Source organism: Jaculus jaculus, chromosome 4, assembly GCF_020740685.1.
Source record: "Jaculus jaculus isolate mJacJac1 chromosome 4, mJacJac1.mat.Y.cur, whole genome shotgun sequence".
Taxonomy (NCBI): domain Eukaryota; kingdom Metazoa; phylum Chordata; class Mammalia; order Rodentia; family Dipodidae; genus Jaculus; species Jaculus jaculus.
The window spans coordinates 128,993,212-129,008,821 of NC_059105.1; the positions used below are offsets into that span (position 1 = coordinate 128,993,212).

The 15,610-nt window shown below is 35.9% G+C and overlaps 2 protein-coding genes across 7 annotated transcripts in view; one reads left to right on the top strand and one right to left on the bottom strand.

Moving 5' to 3' along the window:
* Vrk2 (VRK serine/threonine kinase 2) overlaps positions 1-3,573 on the top strand; it is a 129,413-nt gene extending 125,840 nt beyond the window's left edge. For 4 of the 5 annotated variants that reach the window (XM_045147088.1, XM_045147087.1, XM_004668970.2 and 1 more), the window contains one exon: positions 3,233-3,573. In XM_045147088.1, the coding sequence (XP_045003023.1) occupies positions 3,233-3,541 (309 nt within the window). In that variant the 3' untranslated portion in view covers positions 3,542-3,573. The remainder of the gene's footprint in view (positions 1-3,232) is intronic. The other variant, XM_045147090.1, reaches the window with a different exon arrangement.
* Fancl (FA complementation group L) overlaps positions 3,131-15,610 on the bottom strand; it is a 96,795-nt gene continuing 84,315 nt past the window's right edge. For both annotated transcript variants that reach the window (XM_045147091.1, XM_004668946.2), the window contains 7 exons: positions 9,764-9,914; positions 7,331-7,414; positions 7,067-7,112; positions 6,906-6,987; positions 6,008-6,124; positions 4,426-4,497; positions 3,131-3,643 (listed from right to left, as the gene is read on the bottom strand). In XM_045147091.1, the coding sequence (XP_045003026.1) occupies positions 3,608-3,643; positions 4,426-4,497; positions 6,008-6,124; positions 6,906-6,987; positions 7,067-7,112; positions 7,331-7,414; positions 9,764-9,914 (588 nt within the window). In that variant the 3' untranslated portion in view covers positions 3,131-3,607. The remainder of the gene's footprint in view (positions 3,644-4,425; positions 4,498-6,007; positions 6,125-6,905; positions 6,988-7,066; positions 7,113-7,330; positions 7,415-9,763; positions 9,915-15,610) is intronic.

The following is a 15,610-nucleotide window of genomic DNA, read 5'->3' on the forward strand; positions in this document are numbered from 1 at the left end:
CAAAACAAAAGGATAATTACAAGTATGTTCAAAGAAAGCAATGACACAAACTCCTGAACAAATTGCAAGAACATAAACACATGAATGGAATAAAAGAGGCAACACTAGATATCAAAGAGGAGTTCAGTAAAGAGGTAGAAAGAATGAAGACAAACTGAAATACTGGAAAAGCAAAACATGAATCAAATAAAAAGCTCTATTGTGAAAGCCTTGTCAGTAGAATAGGTCAAGGAGGGAACAGACTGTGTGAGCTTGAAGACCAGGTAGAGCACTCAAACAAGGAGAGACCTAAGTATGAGTAGTAATGTCATGATGTATAGGACACTAAATCTAAGAGTCACAGGCATCGAAGGGGGAGAACAATTTTATTCTAAAGGCACAGAAATAGCATAAAGCTTCCTACAACTGGGGAAAGAATGCAAATCCAGACAGAGTAAATATTTAAACACCAAGCACATAAAGACAAAAGGAACCTCACCATGTCATATTATAGTTAAAACACTAAATCTTACCAAAGTAATACAATCCCCATCAAAGCTCCTACACCATTCTTCACAGAAATAGAAAAAAAAAAAATCAATACTCATTTGGAAGCACAAACGACCTATAATAGTCAAACAATCCTGAGTAAAAACTGCCTGATTCATCACAACACATGAATGACTTCAAATTATATTACAGAGCTGTGGTAACAAAGAGTATGCTACTGGTAGAAACACATTCAGATTGAAGGAATAGAGGGTCTAAATATAGCCTAGACATATTTTTGATACCACCTACCTGATGTTTTACAAACTGGCCTAAACTATACATTGGAACATTGAAGACAGCCTCTTTAATGAACAGCTAGGAAAATTGGATCTCCACATGTAGGAGAATGAAACTAAATCCTTATCTTACCCTGGACAAAAATCAACCAAGTGGATCAAAGGCTTTAATATAAAACCTGAAAACTTTGCAACTGTTAAAAGAAAAAGAAAAAATAGTTCAAGATAGGCATAGGCAAAGACTTTCTGAGTAGGACCCTAGTGGCTGAGGACTTAAGACCAACAACTGACAAATGGCCTCATAAAATACAAAACCTTCTGACAACAGAGAAAACAGTGAAAAAGTGGCCCATGGAATAGAAGAAAATCTTTACAGTGATACAGGATTCCTATTGATAATATCCAAAGAACTCAAAAAGAGGAAAAGCAAGAAAATCCAAGCAAAGGGCGATGGGCGGCGGTGGGGGGCTAGTGAGGTGAACAATTTATAAGATGAAATACAGCCAATAAACATGAAAAAAATGTTCAACATCACATGAATCATCAGAGAAATACAAATCAAAATCTAGATTGAATGTCACTAGGAACCTAAACGGCTGAAGCTGGGAACCAAAAACAAAAATTTCTCCCTTTAATAAAGTTCATTCAAATATTTTGCCACAGTGAAAGGAAGGTGGCTTTATAGTCTCCCTCTCTGGCTGCTTTAAAGATCTGCTTTAGCTCTTTGTTTTCTAGGCATGGTCATTATTGTGTTTTCTGTGATTCTACTCTGCACTGGGGGAGCTATATGGTTCAATGTAGGATACTAAGCAGCATTCCTGGCATGTTATACCCCAGACGCTAATAGTATTACCTTCTTGTTTTAATAATCCAAAATGTTCCTGGAAATTATTCAGTTGCCTCTGTGGGCATAAACATTCTGGGTCAAGAACCAGTACTCTAATATATTAGATGGCACGGCCTTAAACCCTTGCTTCTCCAATGAGTGTGCAGACATAGCTATACTTAATAGGATCTCAAATGATCTACTTGCTTTCTCATGTTTGAAAATTAAGTGTGCTAGAGATCAAAACCAAAATCCAATAGACACTGAACAAGCACTTTACTACTCAGCTACATTGTAGAAGTGGCCAGATAGGAACTACTATGTTCTTATAGCCCATAGTCCTTGGCAGAACTGTTCACCTCTGCTTTCTCAGTGCAGACATAGCCAGTCATCACATAAACAGATGGATGTGGTTGTGTCCTGGTAGCATATTCAAAAAACAAGTATTTCATAGGGAAATTTTCGTGAACTTGTCTTATAGATCGTCTTTCCCATCCAGACCTCTCAGTACATTGAACACTTAATTTGATGTCATTGGTTTTGCTAAAGAGACAAAGGGTGTAGTTTCCATAGTAGCTGTTTCCTGAAATTTTACTAGGTTGATTTCAATTCCATTAGGTTTAGTCCATGTATGTTACACGCAAATGTCACTTAATAATCTTAACAGTAGTTCTCGGCCCTTAGAAATACATGTGATAGTATGACTCTTTTTCTTTGTATGAGAGATTCATGGTATGCTGGAGTAAATATTCACTTATTCTAGGTAGAGAATAAAGCTTTCAGTAAGAAGCAAAGTATTTAAATCTCAAGTAATGACTGACTTCTCTTTATTAGGAGTATGAAAGAGTCTTCATAACAATGCTAATGTTATCTCATCGTTTCTTACCTTTGAGAATGACCACTGGGCTCAGAGAAAGCTGCTTCAAGAATAGTAATTAGTGGTCAAAGAATGATGTTATGAGGAAGATTCACATATTTTTGCTTTTTTTTCATGAGGTTGGCTTGTTCTAAATTACTTAATAAGTGATAGAAAGGGAGGGCATGTCAGAAGTCACCAAGATAACGCTCTTCAACAATCAGCAAATTAGTGGTGGGCCTGGCTTCAGCCACTGGCAATGAAGGTGAATGCAATAAAGCAGCGCTTGAAATTTGTGTGAAGTGATCCACTGATGTGTTCCATGTTAACATATTCAGTCTGTAGCAGTTGATCTGTACCAGGAAGTTTTCCAAGAAGTATGACAATGTCATATCCATCTATTAGAGTTTCCTAGACTAAAGAATCTCACCTTTAGCAAAAGATCATTGCTGAGCTGCCATGATATGCCAAGTGTTAAGAATAGGTACAATTAGCCGGGCGTGGTGGCACACGCCTTTAATCCCAGCACTTGGGAGGCAGAGGTAGGAGGATCGCCGTGAGTTCGAGGCCACCCTGAGACTACAGAGTTAATTCCAGGTCAGCCAGGATGAGAGTGAGACCCTACCTTGAAAAACCAAAAAATAAAAAATAAATAAAAGAATAGGTACATTAAAGACCAGATGTGGTTGCTCTGTTAAATTTTATTTAGCAGTCTTACAAAGGACACAAGAAAATACTTGGATAATTCAAATCTAACAAAATATATTTGTGTTTCTTTCACAGGAGAGAATAAGAAGAAAAGAGTATCATGACTCTTCAGAATGTTTGAATGAAGTAAAGAGTCATGCACAAAAAGCTGGCTACATGAGTTGTCAAAATTCAGATGTAATTAACATGACAAGATGGCCACCTTGTTATAAATATACTTCCACAAGTGGGACGGGGATCACAGACCTAGAAAGTTCTACAGGACTGTGGCCGACAGCTTCCCAGTTGTCTCTCAGTGAAGAGACAAAGACAGATGTATACTATTATGGCTTCACCATAGTTGTCCTTGTGATACTGGTCTGTCTTGCTCTGTGTTTTCTCTGAAGTTATCAATTAAAATCCTTGACAGATTTTAAGTTTCTGGTTCTTCATGAAAAGATGACATTCTTTTCAGGGTTTCTTCCCAGACATTTTCAAAGTAATTGCCTTAAAAAAAGACAAAAAATAATTAAAAACAGGACATATTTTTGAACAAACATATAACAGTTTAAAATTTAAAATAACATGTTAATTCACTGTTTCTGCCATTTATATTAGAAACTGTCACTGTAAACTGGGTGTGGTGGTGCACGCCTCTAATCCCAGCACTTGGGAGGCAGAGGTAGGAGGATCACCCTGAGTTCCAGGCCACTCTGAGATGACATAGTGAATTCCAGGTCAGCCTGAGCTAGAATGAGACTCTTACCTTGAAAAAAAAAAAAAAAACCAAGAAGAAGAAGAAAAGAAAGAAACTGTTACTGTATAGTTTGGTAATTCTCTAAAAGATCACCAAGGAAATCTAGAAAGGGTTTTAACTTTGTGGATCAAAATGACAATTTGAAAATTAAAATTTTAAAATATTTTTAATTTATAAAACTTATTTATGAGCGAGAGAGTATGGGTGCACCATGGCCTCTAGCCACTGTAAATGAATTCTAGATGCATGCACCACCATGTTGCATCTGGCTTACATGGGTTCTGGGGAATCAAAGGTGAGTCTTTAGGCTTTCACAAGCAAGGACTTTAACCAATAAGTCATCTCTCCAGGCCAAAATTAAGATATTTATAAGGATAACTTTGTTTATTTAGAAAAGTATTTAGTAACTAGTTTGATTAAATAGTTTGTCTACAAGTTTTAGAAGTATGTTAATATACTATGTATCTGGTTTCCATACCACATTACAAAAAGCAAGGCACATTTTGTAAAACACAATTAACAATTTACTTACCTTATTACAGTAGGGACATTCACCATATAGAATGTTAAAGCTCTGTCTGCTTGTGAGCAGTCCTCGCAGCCACTGAAGGTTATAAAACAAGGCAGTGTCAGCATGACCAGATATGCCAAAAACTATTTCCTTTCTTTTTTACAGCATTATTATTTTAAATACTATTTCTTTATTTATAAGGAGAGAGAGATAATGGGTGTGCCAGGGCTTCTCGCCATGGTAAATGAACTTGAGATGAATGTGCTACTTTGTGCATCTTGTTTTATGTGGGTACTGGGGGATCAAACCCAGGGTGTCAGGCTTTGCAAGAAAAGGTCTAACCCACATAGCTATCTCTCCAGCCCAGTGCATTAGTTTTTTATTCTAGCTTTACTTTTCCTAAATTTTTAAGAGTCAGAGATAACTTTCTGAGCCAATATAAGATTATCATACTGAATTATGATAGAAAATCAAAATTTGATTTTTAGTTTAAATCACTGGCTTATAAGCAATTTATGAACCACTTTACAACTTTGATGACAATGACATACTTTATATGAAAATAGGCACACACAGATATAGATAAGATTCTGGGGTTCACATACCCAAATTAATTAATTAGATATTAATTACTGCTACAAGATGTCTTAGGGTTGGGAAATTCTTGTTTTATTTCAACAGTGGGTTAATTCTCACTCTACTGATCAGAAGCATGAGCAAGCTATTTTCTGGAAAGTTAATGAAGCAAATGAACTCCAGATGCATATGCCACCATGTGCATCTGGCATACATGGGTCATGGAGAATTGAACCTGGGTCCTTTGGCTTTCACATAAGTGCCTTAACCACTATGCCATCTCTCCAGCCCTACTGTATGATTTTTACATAAGGCAAACTGGATGACTGTCACTCAGTTCTCTATTTGTAAGATACAGATTACAATACTGAAAACAGAAAGCAGAGTACAACTTGCAAGGGGCTTTGTATACAAATACCTAGCTAATCATATCAGCTTTGCCCTGAGATAAAGGCTATAGAGATAAATGACTAAAGAAAGGAATGACAGTAGATCTCATAAACAGTAAGAAAATGGCATAGCCAGAAACTGTTGAGATGTTCAGATGGCATAGAGCACTGAGCACCAAAAGTAAGAGTGTTATATTTATTCTATATTTAAATACAACTGAAAAGTAACAAGGGCAGCATATATACTGGTTTCCGTTCACTTTGTTACTGCCATCTATCTCCCTCACCTGGTTTATTCCACAGGGTTAATGTACTGTGAATCTTATCTAGGGGAAGATTTCCATTAGAACTATCACTTTGCTATGTGTCAATAAGCTAGTTCCATGAGTGGACTCAGAAAAGGTCTCTTTCCTCTTCTTGGATGCTTTTGGACATATGTTCATTGAGTGACATCCATGACGAAGAAATGAGGCACCTGAGCATACAGAAGTAACCACCTAAGAGGAGTGAACGGCAAAAGAGGGAAAGGAGACCAGTTGACTGAGTGGAATTTGGATTCTGTGTATTTGAAACATGCATACTTCTAAGATTATACTGCTAAAAATAGTCCTGCTTTTGTTTTGATTTTTTAGTTTTACCTCATATAAGCATATTTGATGGAAAAGCTGCCCACATTGAGGATTATCGCACACCTGGTCAGGAATGGCACCATCTAGTTGATAAGCATAACAAATTCCACAATCCATAGTAAAATCCTTTAAAAGAAAAATATTTATAAGCATGTATGTTTACATTGCATAAAGTAAGGTTAGGAATGGGTGTATATATTTGAAAAAACTAGATTTTATAAAGTTTAGTTAAGTATGTTTCATACTACTATATAGTACCTAGTTACTTAACCAAACATTTTTTTCCAACTAAGTACAAATACACATTTCATTTTGTTCATTTTTAGCTGACAATATTTTAGGGTTTTAGTAATTTTCTAATACACACAATATTATCTGTGTATGTGCAAAGATAGGAACTGACATTAGATAATAATTGCTCAATTTCATAATTCTGTAACTAAAAGAAAAACATCGCCACCACTTAGTGTTCTACAACCTTAGCAGCTCTGTCAAGAATCAACTCTGCTTATTATCTTGAAAATGATAATGATTTCTATTCATGTTGAAGACATGCCATCCTTGACAAACACTTGCATCAAGCTAATTAAAGCTCTATTTCAGTCACCCATGAGCAGAAAAGTACAGAAAGTTCAAACATCTCATTAGCTACTTTGGTCTTATCTTTGTATTTTTAATAGTAAGGATAACTGTCATTAATAACACTACTGCTAAATATGATGAAAAAGTATACTTAACCATTTCTCAAAGGTTAACAAGTTATAATGATTCTATTGTTACTAACAACTCAGAGGTCTATTATAACATTCTTTCAAATTACCTTCCTTTTCAGCCTCATTTTTCTGAAAGAAGAATTTAATTTTGTTAGGTAATGCTGTATAGACTGTTAGGGCACAGAAAAACTTACTAGTTTCTCCAGGGTTGTGCGAGCTGGAAAATCAGTTTCTAAAACATCTCTCAGATTTTGCAACAGACTATTTTCTGGATCCCTGAAAACATGGAAAAAATATGTTCTATAAAGCTTGAAAATTCATATTATGGTAATAATTATACTGTCAAGGTACATACCATAAGTGTATATTCCTGCTCAGCTTAATTCCCAGGGGTTTTACCACTTCCAATATTAAAAGAAAGAAAGTTTTATGATTAGGCTGTGTTGCTCTTCTGTAAATCCACATCTGCTACAGAACTTACTTGGATTTTATGTTATAAAAGTGTAGAGCTCTGAATAAGATATTTTAAGATATTTTAAAGTAGTATCTTAGAAACTCAGATAGTGACAGGTAATGATTCTATGAGTCTGTTAAAAAATCTTAATTCTGAGATTCCTACCATGGTCAGCTCCAAGAAAGCAGCACTCAGGAAGCATAGTTGGATGCCTGGGGTCAACCTCTACATGTATGTAGACATTATTCCCTAAAATGAAGAGGTTAGAAGAATTTGGTAAACAAGCCAATAAAAATGAACTCCATGTTGACTTGATTCTTATTTTATTCTAAGGAAAGATTACATATATTCTAGTATTTATGAAGGTGAACATATCACAGTTTAACCAAAAGATGTAATTTTGAAATTATAATTAAAGATTCAGGGATCTCAAGGTTCATACTGATATGCTGGACCATTCTATTAAGGAAAGTTAAGGTAAAAATCTTTCTATTAAATAAAAACATTTGACACACACACACAAAAAAAAATCACAGTTTTAAGAAGAAATATCTAAATTACTTTTTACAACTTTTTTTTGACAGTTTAGATTTCCTGGAATATGCTCAAATATAAAAAGACTAGTGATACAATAAACGGTAAAAATAAGTGTTTAATTTCCATGAAAATTTATAAATACTTAGTGAAATTGTTATTTCATGAGAAGCTTTCCCTTTTAACAGGATTTTATTCACATTAAGTGAGAATCTGTTTTATTTTTACCTCAAACAAAATGGTCTTCAGAATTAAGTTTAAGCCATCCTTGAGTAGTTAACAAATTTCAAAGTTTACTATTTGTGAAGAATTGTAAGTAAAATTTGTACTTCATTTTCATGATGAAAGTGTTTTGATGAATTCTATACACTATGAGTAAACTGCTTGAATAAGTTGCAGTGATATAAATATACAAATCTGGCAAAATATGGTTAACATAAATGTATCATAGGTATTTGATAAGAAAAATAAAAATGCAAGCTTGAAACCTCATTTGTTCTATAATATAGTCTTACTAGTAATCCAATTCTGTCATTAGCTTGTAGCAATGTCACTCAAACATGGGCTACATGAACTATTCTAGCAACTTTTTTGTTCAAAGGTTAGCAAATAAAAGCACTTTCAGGCAAATCAATGCCTGAAGAGATAGAGAGGGAGGGAGAGCATGTGTGTGTGTCATAACAAGTCTCTTGCTGCTGCAAAGAAATGACAGTTTAGCTGGCCCATGAGCTTTTGAGTTTTGGATTCTCCTGGCTCTGTCTCCCATTGTCCTAGGAGTATTGGTATCACAGATGCATGCATCACTTTGTGTCCAGCCATATGTGGGTGCTGAGAAACTGAACACAGGCAGGCAGGCTTTGCATTCAAATACCTGTCACCACTGAAACATCTCTCTAGTCTTTAATAAAAAGCATGTGTTTGAATAACTGTTTTAATGGGCCATGAAAATAATACATGAAAGTAATAAATTATAAATAATAAATACATACAAAGAACAAATCACTCTTTCTCTGAAGAAATTTTTTTCATTCTGAGCAATTACTTGTTCACAAAAATACCATATTGGTAACTATTCTGAATTAAGTAGCATTAGCCATCTTCAAACTGGGAAAAGAACCTTACTTACAGAACTGCTGCACAATTGTTCACCCTGATTCCTCACTCAATAAGTTCTCATCCTCCCCTCAACAAGTTTAGATAACTGATCATACCAAGTAAGTTATCTCCACTCCCCCACACACATTCAGGCCTACATAATTGATCAGACCTGGGTAATTATAAGACATGATCATTAAATTGAATATCATTCACATGAGAATCTCTTCTATCAGAGTATCTCCTTTGTAAAACCATACTTGTTTAAGAAGACTACAAGGGGAAAAAAGGTAAGTTATAAAATGGGCATATTAGAAGCAACTATTAGTGTAATAAGAACATAAATAATTTATAATAAAGTATTTTAAAAGTTGTATTTTGAAGTTGAATTTTATGTTTTGCTCATAGTGAAAATAACCATCTAGCAACCCAGAATATGACAGCATTGTGGGTGTACTGATGGCTATGGCTTAAATATTTCTCATAAAGAAATACTTAACATAGGTTAAATTATTTGGTACCTTGTGTTTGCTCTTAAATGTCATGGTCCATTTCTGGTTCTTTCACCACTGATTTTTTTATACAAAAGTATTCCTAGATCTGTTCATGCCAATCTTATCTGCTATAGATGAAGACTTCATTATTTCTTACACTAAAATTTTGTTCTAAGTAATGTGCAACTTGGATAACCCATTACACTTCTTTTGAGCTAATTAAAAACTAATTAAACCCTGAATCTTCCATTGGATTATCATCTTTTATAATGAAAAACTTCAGCACTTGCTCTTTTCACCTAAAATATTTACATTTATTTAATAATGAAATCGTATTTTATTTCAAAGCTTTTAATAGCTGAATTCATACAAATAAGTTTCATCTAAGATTTTTAACTGGCATCTCATAAATTCATTTTCATGAATAATGTGAAATAAAATCAAACACCTGAAAATCTCTGATGCCTTTTCCTACCTAATACAATTCTGCGTGCTGTTGCACTCCGTGTAGGTTTGTCTGGTTCCAGTACCCAGGTCTTCTCATCAATTTCATCCATAACATCCCAGAATGCCTTCAGTGACTCCAGTGCAGCTACGAACTGGCTGTGAATGCTTATCAAGGAGCTCTGGGAAAGGATGAAGGCGAGTAAGGTTTACTTTTCTCTTGCTTTACCAAGAAACCATCTTCTCCTCAAAGTACACTCAATTTAGAAATTATAAGCTGCTTAAATTCACAGAGATAGTAATCTCTCACTCTTCCTGATCACACTTCTTCACTTTCATTAACATAAGTGTGGTGCTCTTTATTATCATTAAGCCTACACCTTACTAAGAATAAAGCCACGTTGTTTTTGTTTTTGTTTGGATTTTTTTTTTAATTTTTTTTTTTTTATTTTCAAGGTAGGGTCTCACTCTAGCCCAGGCTGACCTGGAATTAACTCTATAGTCTCAGGGTGGCCTTGAACTCACATCGGTCCTCCTACCTCTGCCTCCCGAGTGCTGGGATTAAAGGTGTGCGCCACCATGCCCGGCTTGTTTGGATTTTTAAAGTAGGATTTCTCTATAGCCAAGGCTGACCTGGAACTCTGTAGAACCAGGTTGGTCTTGAATTCATGGCAATACTCTTACTTCTACCTCCCATGTGTTGAGACTAAAGTTATGTGTCACCACACCCAGCCCTGAAGACACTCTTTTAAGATGTTATATCTATAAATAATAATCATTCATACAAAATGATTTAAAATTTATAATGCACTCAACATATTATCTATGTAATTTTAGTATGAAAGTAATTTTAAGACTCACTTTTGCTACAAAATGAAATTAAACATAGAGCTATTTGTAATTTCATTACTCTATCTATAAACATATTTAGAAAACTAATAGCTTTGTAGATCTAATTGATCCAAAAGTATGAAAATTTTTCTAACTGCTTTGGGGATCAAACCCAGGGCATTGCATACGCTAGGCAAGTGGCATAGCACTGAATAACATCCTCAATCCAGCTCTGTGTAATGATGCTGTACACTATCCACTTTTATCCAGCCTGTGAATTTTTATGGAAGTTAGATTAAATAACTTTTAAAATAATATTTTTATTTATTTGTAACTTCCAGTCAAGATGGCATTTGCCTAACCATGCCACACCTCCCGAGGAAGGAAAGACAAGACATTAAGTGTTCACTGGGTCATTTAGGGGAAAGCAGTCTCTAAGAAACCACCAATGGGAGTGTGCAGGGGGCAAAAAAGGGAATCTGCTGATTCCCTAGCTCTCAGGTAGTACACCAGTCTCACAGTCCTCCCAAGCAGCCTTATCCGCCATAGTCCCAGCCTCAGGGTACTCCCATACTAACTACAGGCAAGAGGTTGCAGGCCAGCATAGTTCCACCTGCACCACATGCTCAGGCCCGCTCTTCCTGTCCACCATCCCCCACATGACCTCAGTCAGGTCCGCTGAATCTGCCCCCACACAACTTCAGGCAAGCCAGCTCTGACTGCTCCAGGGTGACTTCAGGCAGGCCTGCTCTGCATGCCCGTCCACCCCTGCCTGACTTTGGGCCCACTCCACCCACCTGCACAACCTCAGACATGCTCCACCAAAGTGGCACCACTCCCCCATCCCCCCATTGCAACCACAGGCCCACACTCATACACTAGGCAGAACACAGTGCAAAAGAATAACATGAAAAATCAAATGCAAGTAAATACAATAAGATTGTCAACTCCTACAATGGATGTCTCTAATCAAAACATAAAAGAGACATTAGGATCACAACCCCAAAATGAAGTTATGAGCAATGCAAGCCTAATTAAGCTACTGGTAGAACTTACAGAAAAGCAACAAAGAACTGGTAATTGTGTGGATATTGCCATCATTAGACTATACCTAATAGATAAGAAAATGGAAGGGGTCCAAAGACAGTTAAAGGATATGAAGGAGAGTGAAAAAGAAGAGTACCTCAAAAATCAGCTGGCTATGCTAAAAGAATACATAAAGAAATGCAAGGATGAATGCCAAAAAGCATGAAGCAAATCAGAAAATGATGTGAGAAGGGAGCTTGACAGAGGGACGGAAACTATACATAGAAAAGTAGTAGAAAAGACAAACCTAAGTGAACAAGCGCAAAAGACTTTAGAAGCTCTCAAGAATAGAGTCACCCACGTGGAGGATAGAAACTCTGATCTGGAAGACATGACAGAAGAAACAGTTTGAGAGTTCAAAAGTATCAATATGTTCTAAAGTTTTTGTGAACAGAATATGAGGGAACAGTGGAATACCCTTAAATGTCCTAACATTCGGATCATGGGAATACCAGAGGGGGAAGAAATTCAGACCAAAGGAATAGAGAACTTATTTAACTAAATGATCGAAGAAAACATTCTCTCACAAAAGAAAGGCCCATCAAGATAAAAGAAAATAACAAAACTCCAAAGAGACTGGACCAAAAGAGAAATTCTACAAGACATATTGTCATTAAGACTCTAAACATTGTTACCAAAGAGAAAAATCCTAAAAGCCCATAGGGAAAAACAATATATCACATTTAAAGGTAGCCCCATCAGAATTACTTCAGACTTCTCAATGGAAACCCTGAAAGCCAGAAGAGCCTGGAATGGAACACTGCAAAGTCTAAGAACCTATGGCTTTCAACCCAAACTACTCTACCCAGCAAAAGTATCCCACATAATAGATGGTGAAAGAAAAACTTTCCATGACAAAACTCAGCTTTACAACTATATGAACACAAAAACCAAAACTATAGAGAGTATTTCAGGAAATTCTCCGCACAGAAGAATCAAATAATCAACCTCAAATGCCTACAAGAAGCAGATCACCATAACCACATGATCAGAGGGCCAAAAAACTTCAAAGTCCATGAAAACACCAAACCACCAAAATATGGCAGGGATCAAATCAAACCTCACAGTCATTACCCTATTAATGACCCTAATTCACCCATCAAGAGACATAAGCTAACAAGGTGGATCAGAAAATTAGACCCTTCAATCTGTTGTCTTGAAGAAACTCACCTCACCACTAAAGACAGGCACCTCCTTAGGGTGAAAGGGAGGAAAATGATATTCCAAGCACATGGGAAAAAGAAACAAGCAGGCATAGCTATACTAATATCTGATACAATAGACTTCTAACCAAAAATCAAAAAAAGACAAAGAAGGCTACTTCCTACTTATTAAAGGAATGATCCATCAAGAGGATATCACAATCATAAATCTTTATGCACCAAACAGAGGGGTTCCACAATTCATAAAACAAAACCTACTTGAAAATAAAACAGAAATAACCAACACACCATCATAGTTAGGGATGTCAATACACCATTACCAGTAATAGATAGACCATCCAAATAGATACTCTCAGAGAAGTAAGAGAGCTCAACAAAACCATAGATCACTTACACCTAACAGACATCTACAGAACATTCCACCCCAAATCCCCTGACTACACATTCTCAGCAGCCCATGGAACCTTCTCTAAAATAGATCGTATACTGGGTCACAAAGCCTGCCTCCATATATTTAGGAAGATTGACATAATTCCCTGCATGCTATCAGGACACAATGCTATATTGCTAGAAATTAACAACAAAAGATCAACCAAGAATCCCATTGGATCCTCAAAACTCAACAGCACACGTTTAAGTATACAGGTAGTGGACAAAATAAAAAATGTAATTGCAAAATTTCTAGAAATGAATGATGGTGAGAACACATCATACCAAAACATATGGGACAAAATGAAGGCAGTCCTCAGGGGAAAATTCATAGCACTAGATGCCTCAATAACAAAGACAGATCGCAAATCAGTAACTTAACCATCCACCTAAAGGCACTGGAAAAGCAAGAAGAATCCAACCAAACTGATGAAACAAAGCGCTGTTTCTTTGACAAAACCCAGGCCAAATTGATCAAGCAAAAAAAAAAAAAAGAGATACTTAAAATTAACACAATTAAAAATGAAAAAGGAGAGATCACAACAGACATAAGTGAAATTGGGAGAATAATCAGGACTTATATCAAAAATCTCTACTCCACAAAACTAGATAATGTAGAGGAAACTAATAAATTCCTGAACATATCATCTACCAAAGCTAAACTCAGAGCAGATTAATTTCCTAAACAAACATATCACATCCATCAAGATTAAAAAGGTAATGAAAAATTTCCCCAAAAAGAAGAGTCCAGGACCAGATGGCGTCTCAGCTGAATTCTATCAAACCTTCATGGAAGAATTGAAACCAATCATTCTCAAACTGTGCCATGCATTTGGAGAACAAGGAAAGCTCCCCAACTCCTTCTATGAAGCTAGTATCACCCTAATACCAAAACCAAGCAGAAATGCCACAAGAAGAGAAAAGTACAGGCCTATTTCCCTGATTAACTTAGACACAAAGAACCTGAACAAAATCTTCACAAACTGAATCCAACAACACATCAAATACATTATACACCTTGCTCAAATGGGATTCATCCCAGGAACATGGGTGGTTCAACAAATGAAAATCTCTCAATGTAATACACCATATAAACAAGTTTAAACACCAAAACAACATAATTTTGATGGCTGCAGAAAAGTCCTTTGATAAAATACAACATCACTTCATGATCAAAACATTGGAGAGAATTGCCATGGTCAGTTTATATCTTAACATAAAAAGGCTATATATAAAGCTCCTAACACCCAAATAATACTTCATGGAGAGAGACTGGAGGAATTCCCATTGAGATCAGGAACAAGACAGGAGTGCTCACTCTCACGTATGCTCTTCAATAATACTGGAAGTCCTAATTCAAGCAATAAGACAGGATAAAGAAATAAAAGGGATACAATTTGAAAAGTAAGAAGTTAAGTTAGCTCTATTTGCAGATGACATGATTCTAAATATAAAATACCCAAAAGCCTCCATTCCAAAACTCTTGAAGGTGATTAACTCCTTCAGCAAAGTAGCAGGATACAAAAATCAATGCACAAAAATCAGTAGCATGTCTATATGAAAATGACAAAGATACAGAGAAAGAAGTAAGGGACACTGCCCCATTTTAAATAGCAACAAAATAAAATAAAATACCCTGGAATAACATTAACCAAGGAAGTGAAAGAGCTATATAATTAAAACATAAAAACACTCAAAAAAGAAAGGGAGGACTTGAGAAAATGGAAAGACCTCTCATGCTCCTGGATAGGCAGAATTAACACTTTGAAAATGGCAATCCTACCAAAAGCAATATGCAGATTCAATGCAATTCCAATCAAAATCCCAACATTGTTCTTCACAGAGATAGAAAAAATGATCTCAAAATTTATATGGAGAGGCAGAAGACCTTGTATATCCAAGCATATCCTCAGCAAAAGAAATACCTCTGGAGGCATCAGCATACCTGATCTAAATCTATATTACAAAGCCATAGTAATAAAAACAGCATGGTGATGACATAAAAACAAAACAGGAGTATAGACCAATGGAATAGAATCAAGAACCCGGACTTTGGGTAAATTAATTACAGCTACTTGATATTTGACAAAGGCCCTAACAATATAGGCTGGAAAAAAAGATAGCATCTTCAACAAATGCTGCTGGACAAACTGGATAACCATATGGAAGAAATTGAAACTGAATCCACACATCTTGCCATGTACAACACTCATGTCCAAATGGATCAAAGATCTCAATATAAGACTGGAAACTCAGCTACTACTGAAGGAAAATACAGGAGTAAATTTCCATGATACAGGAATAGAAAAAGACTTCCCAAACAAAACCCCAGTAGCACAGGATCTTTATCACTCAACCAATGGGATCAA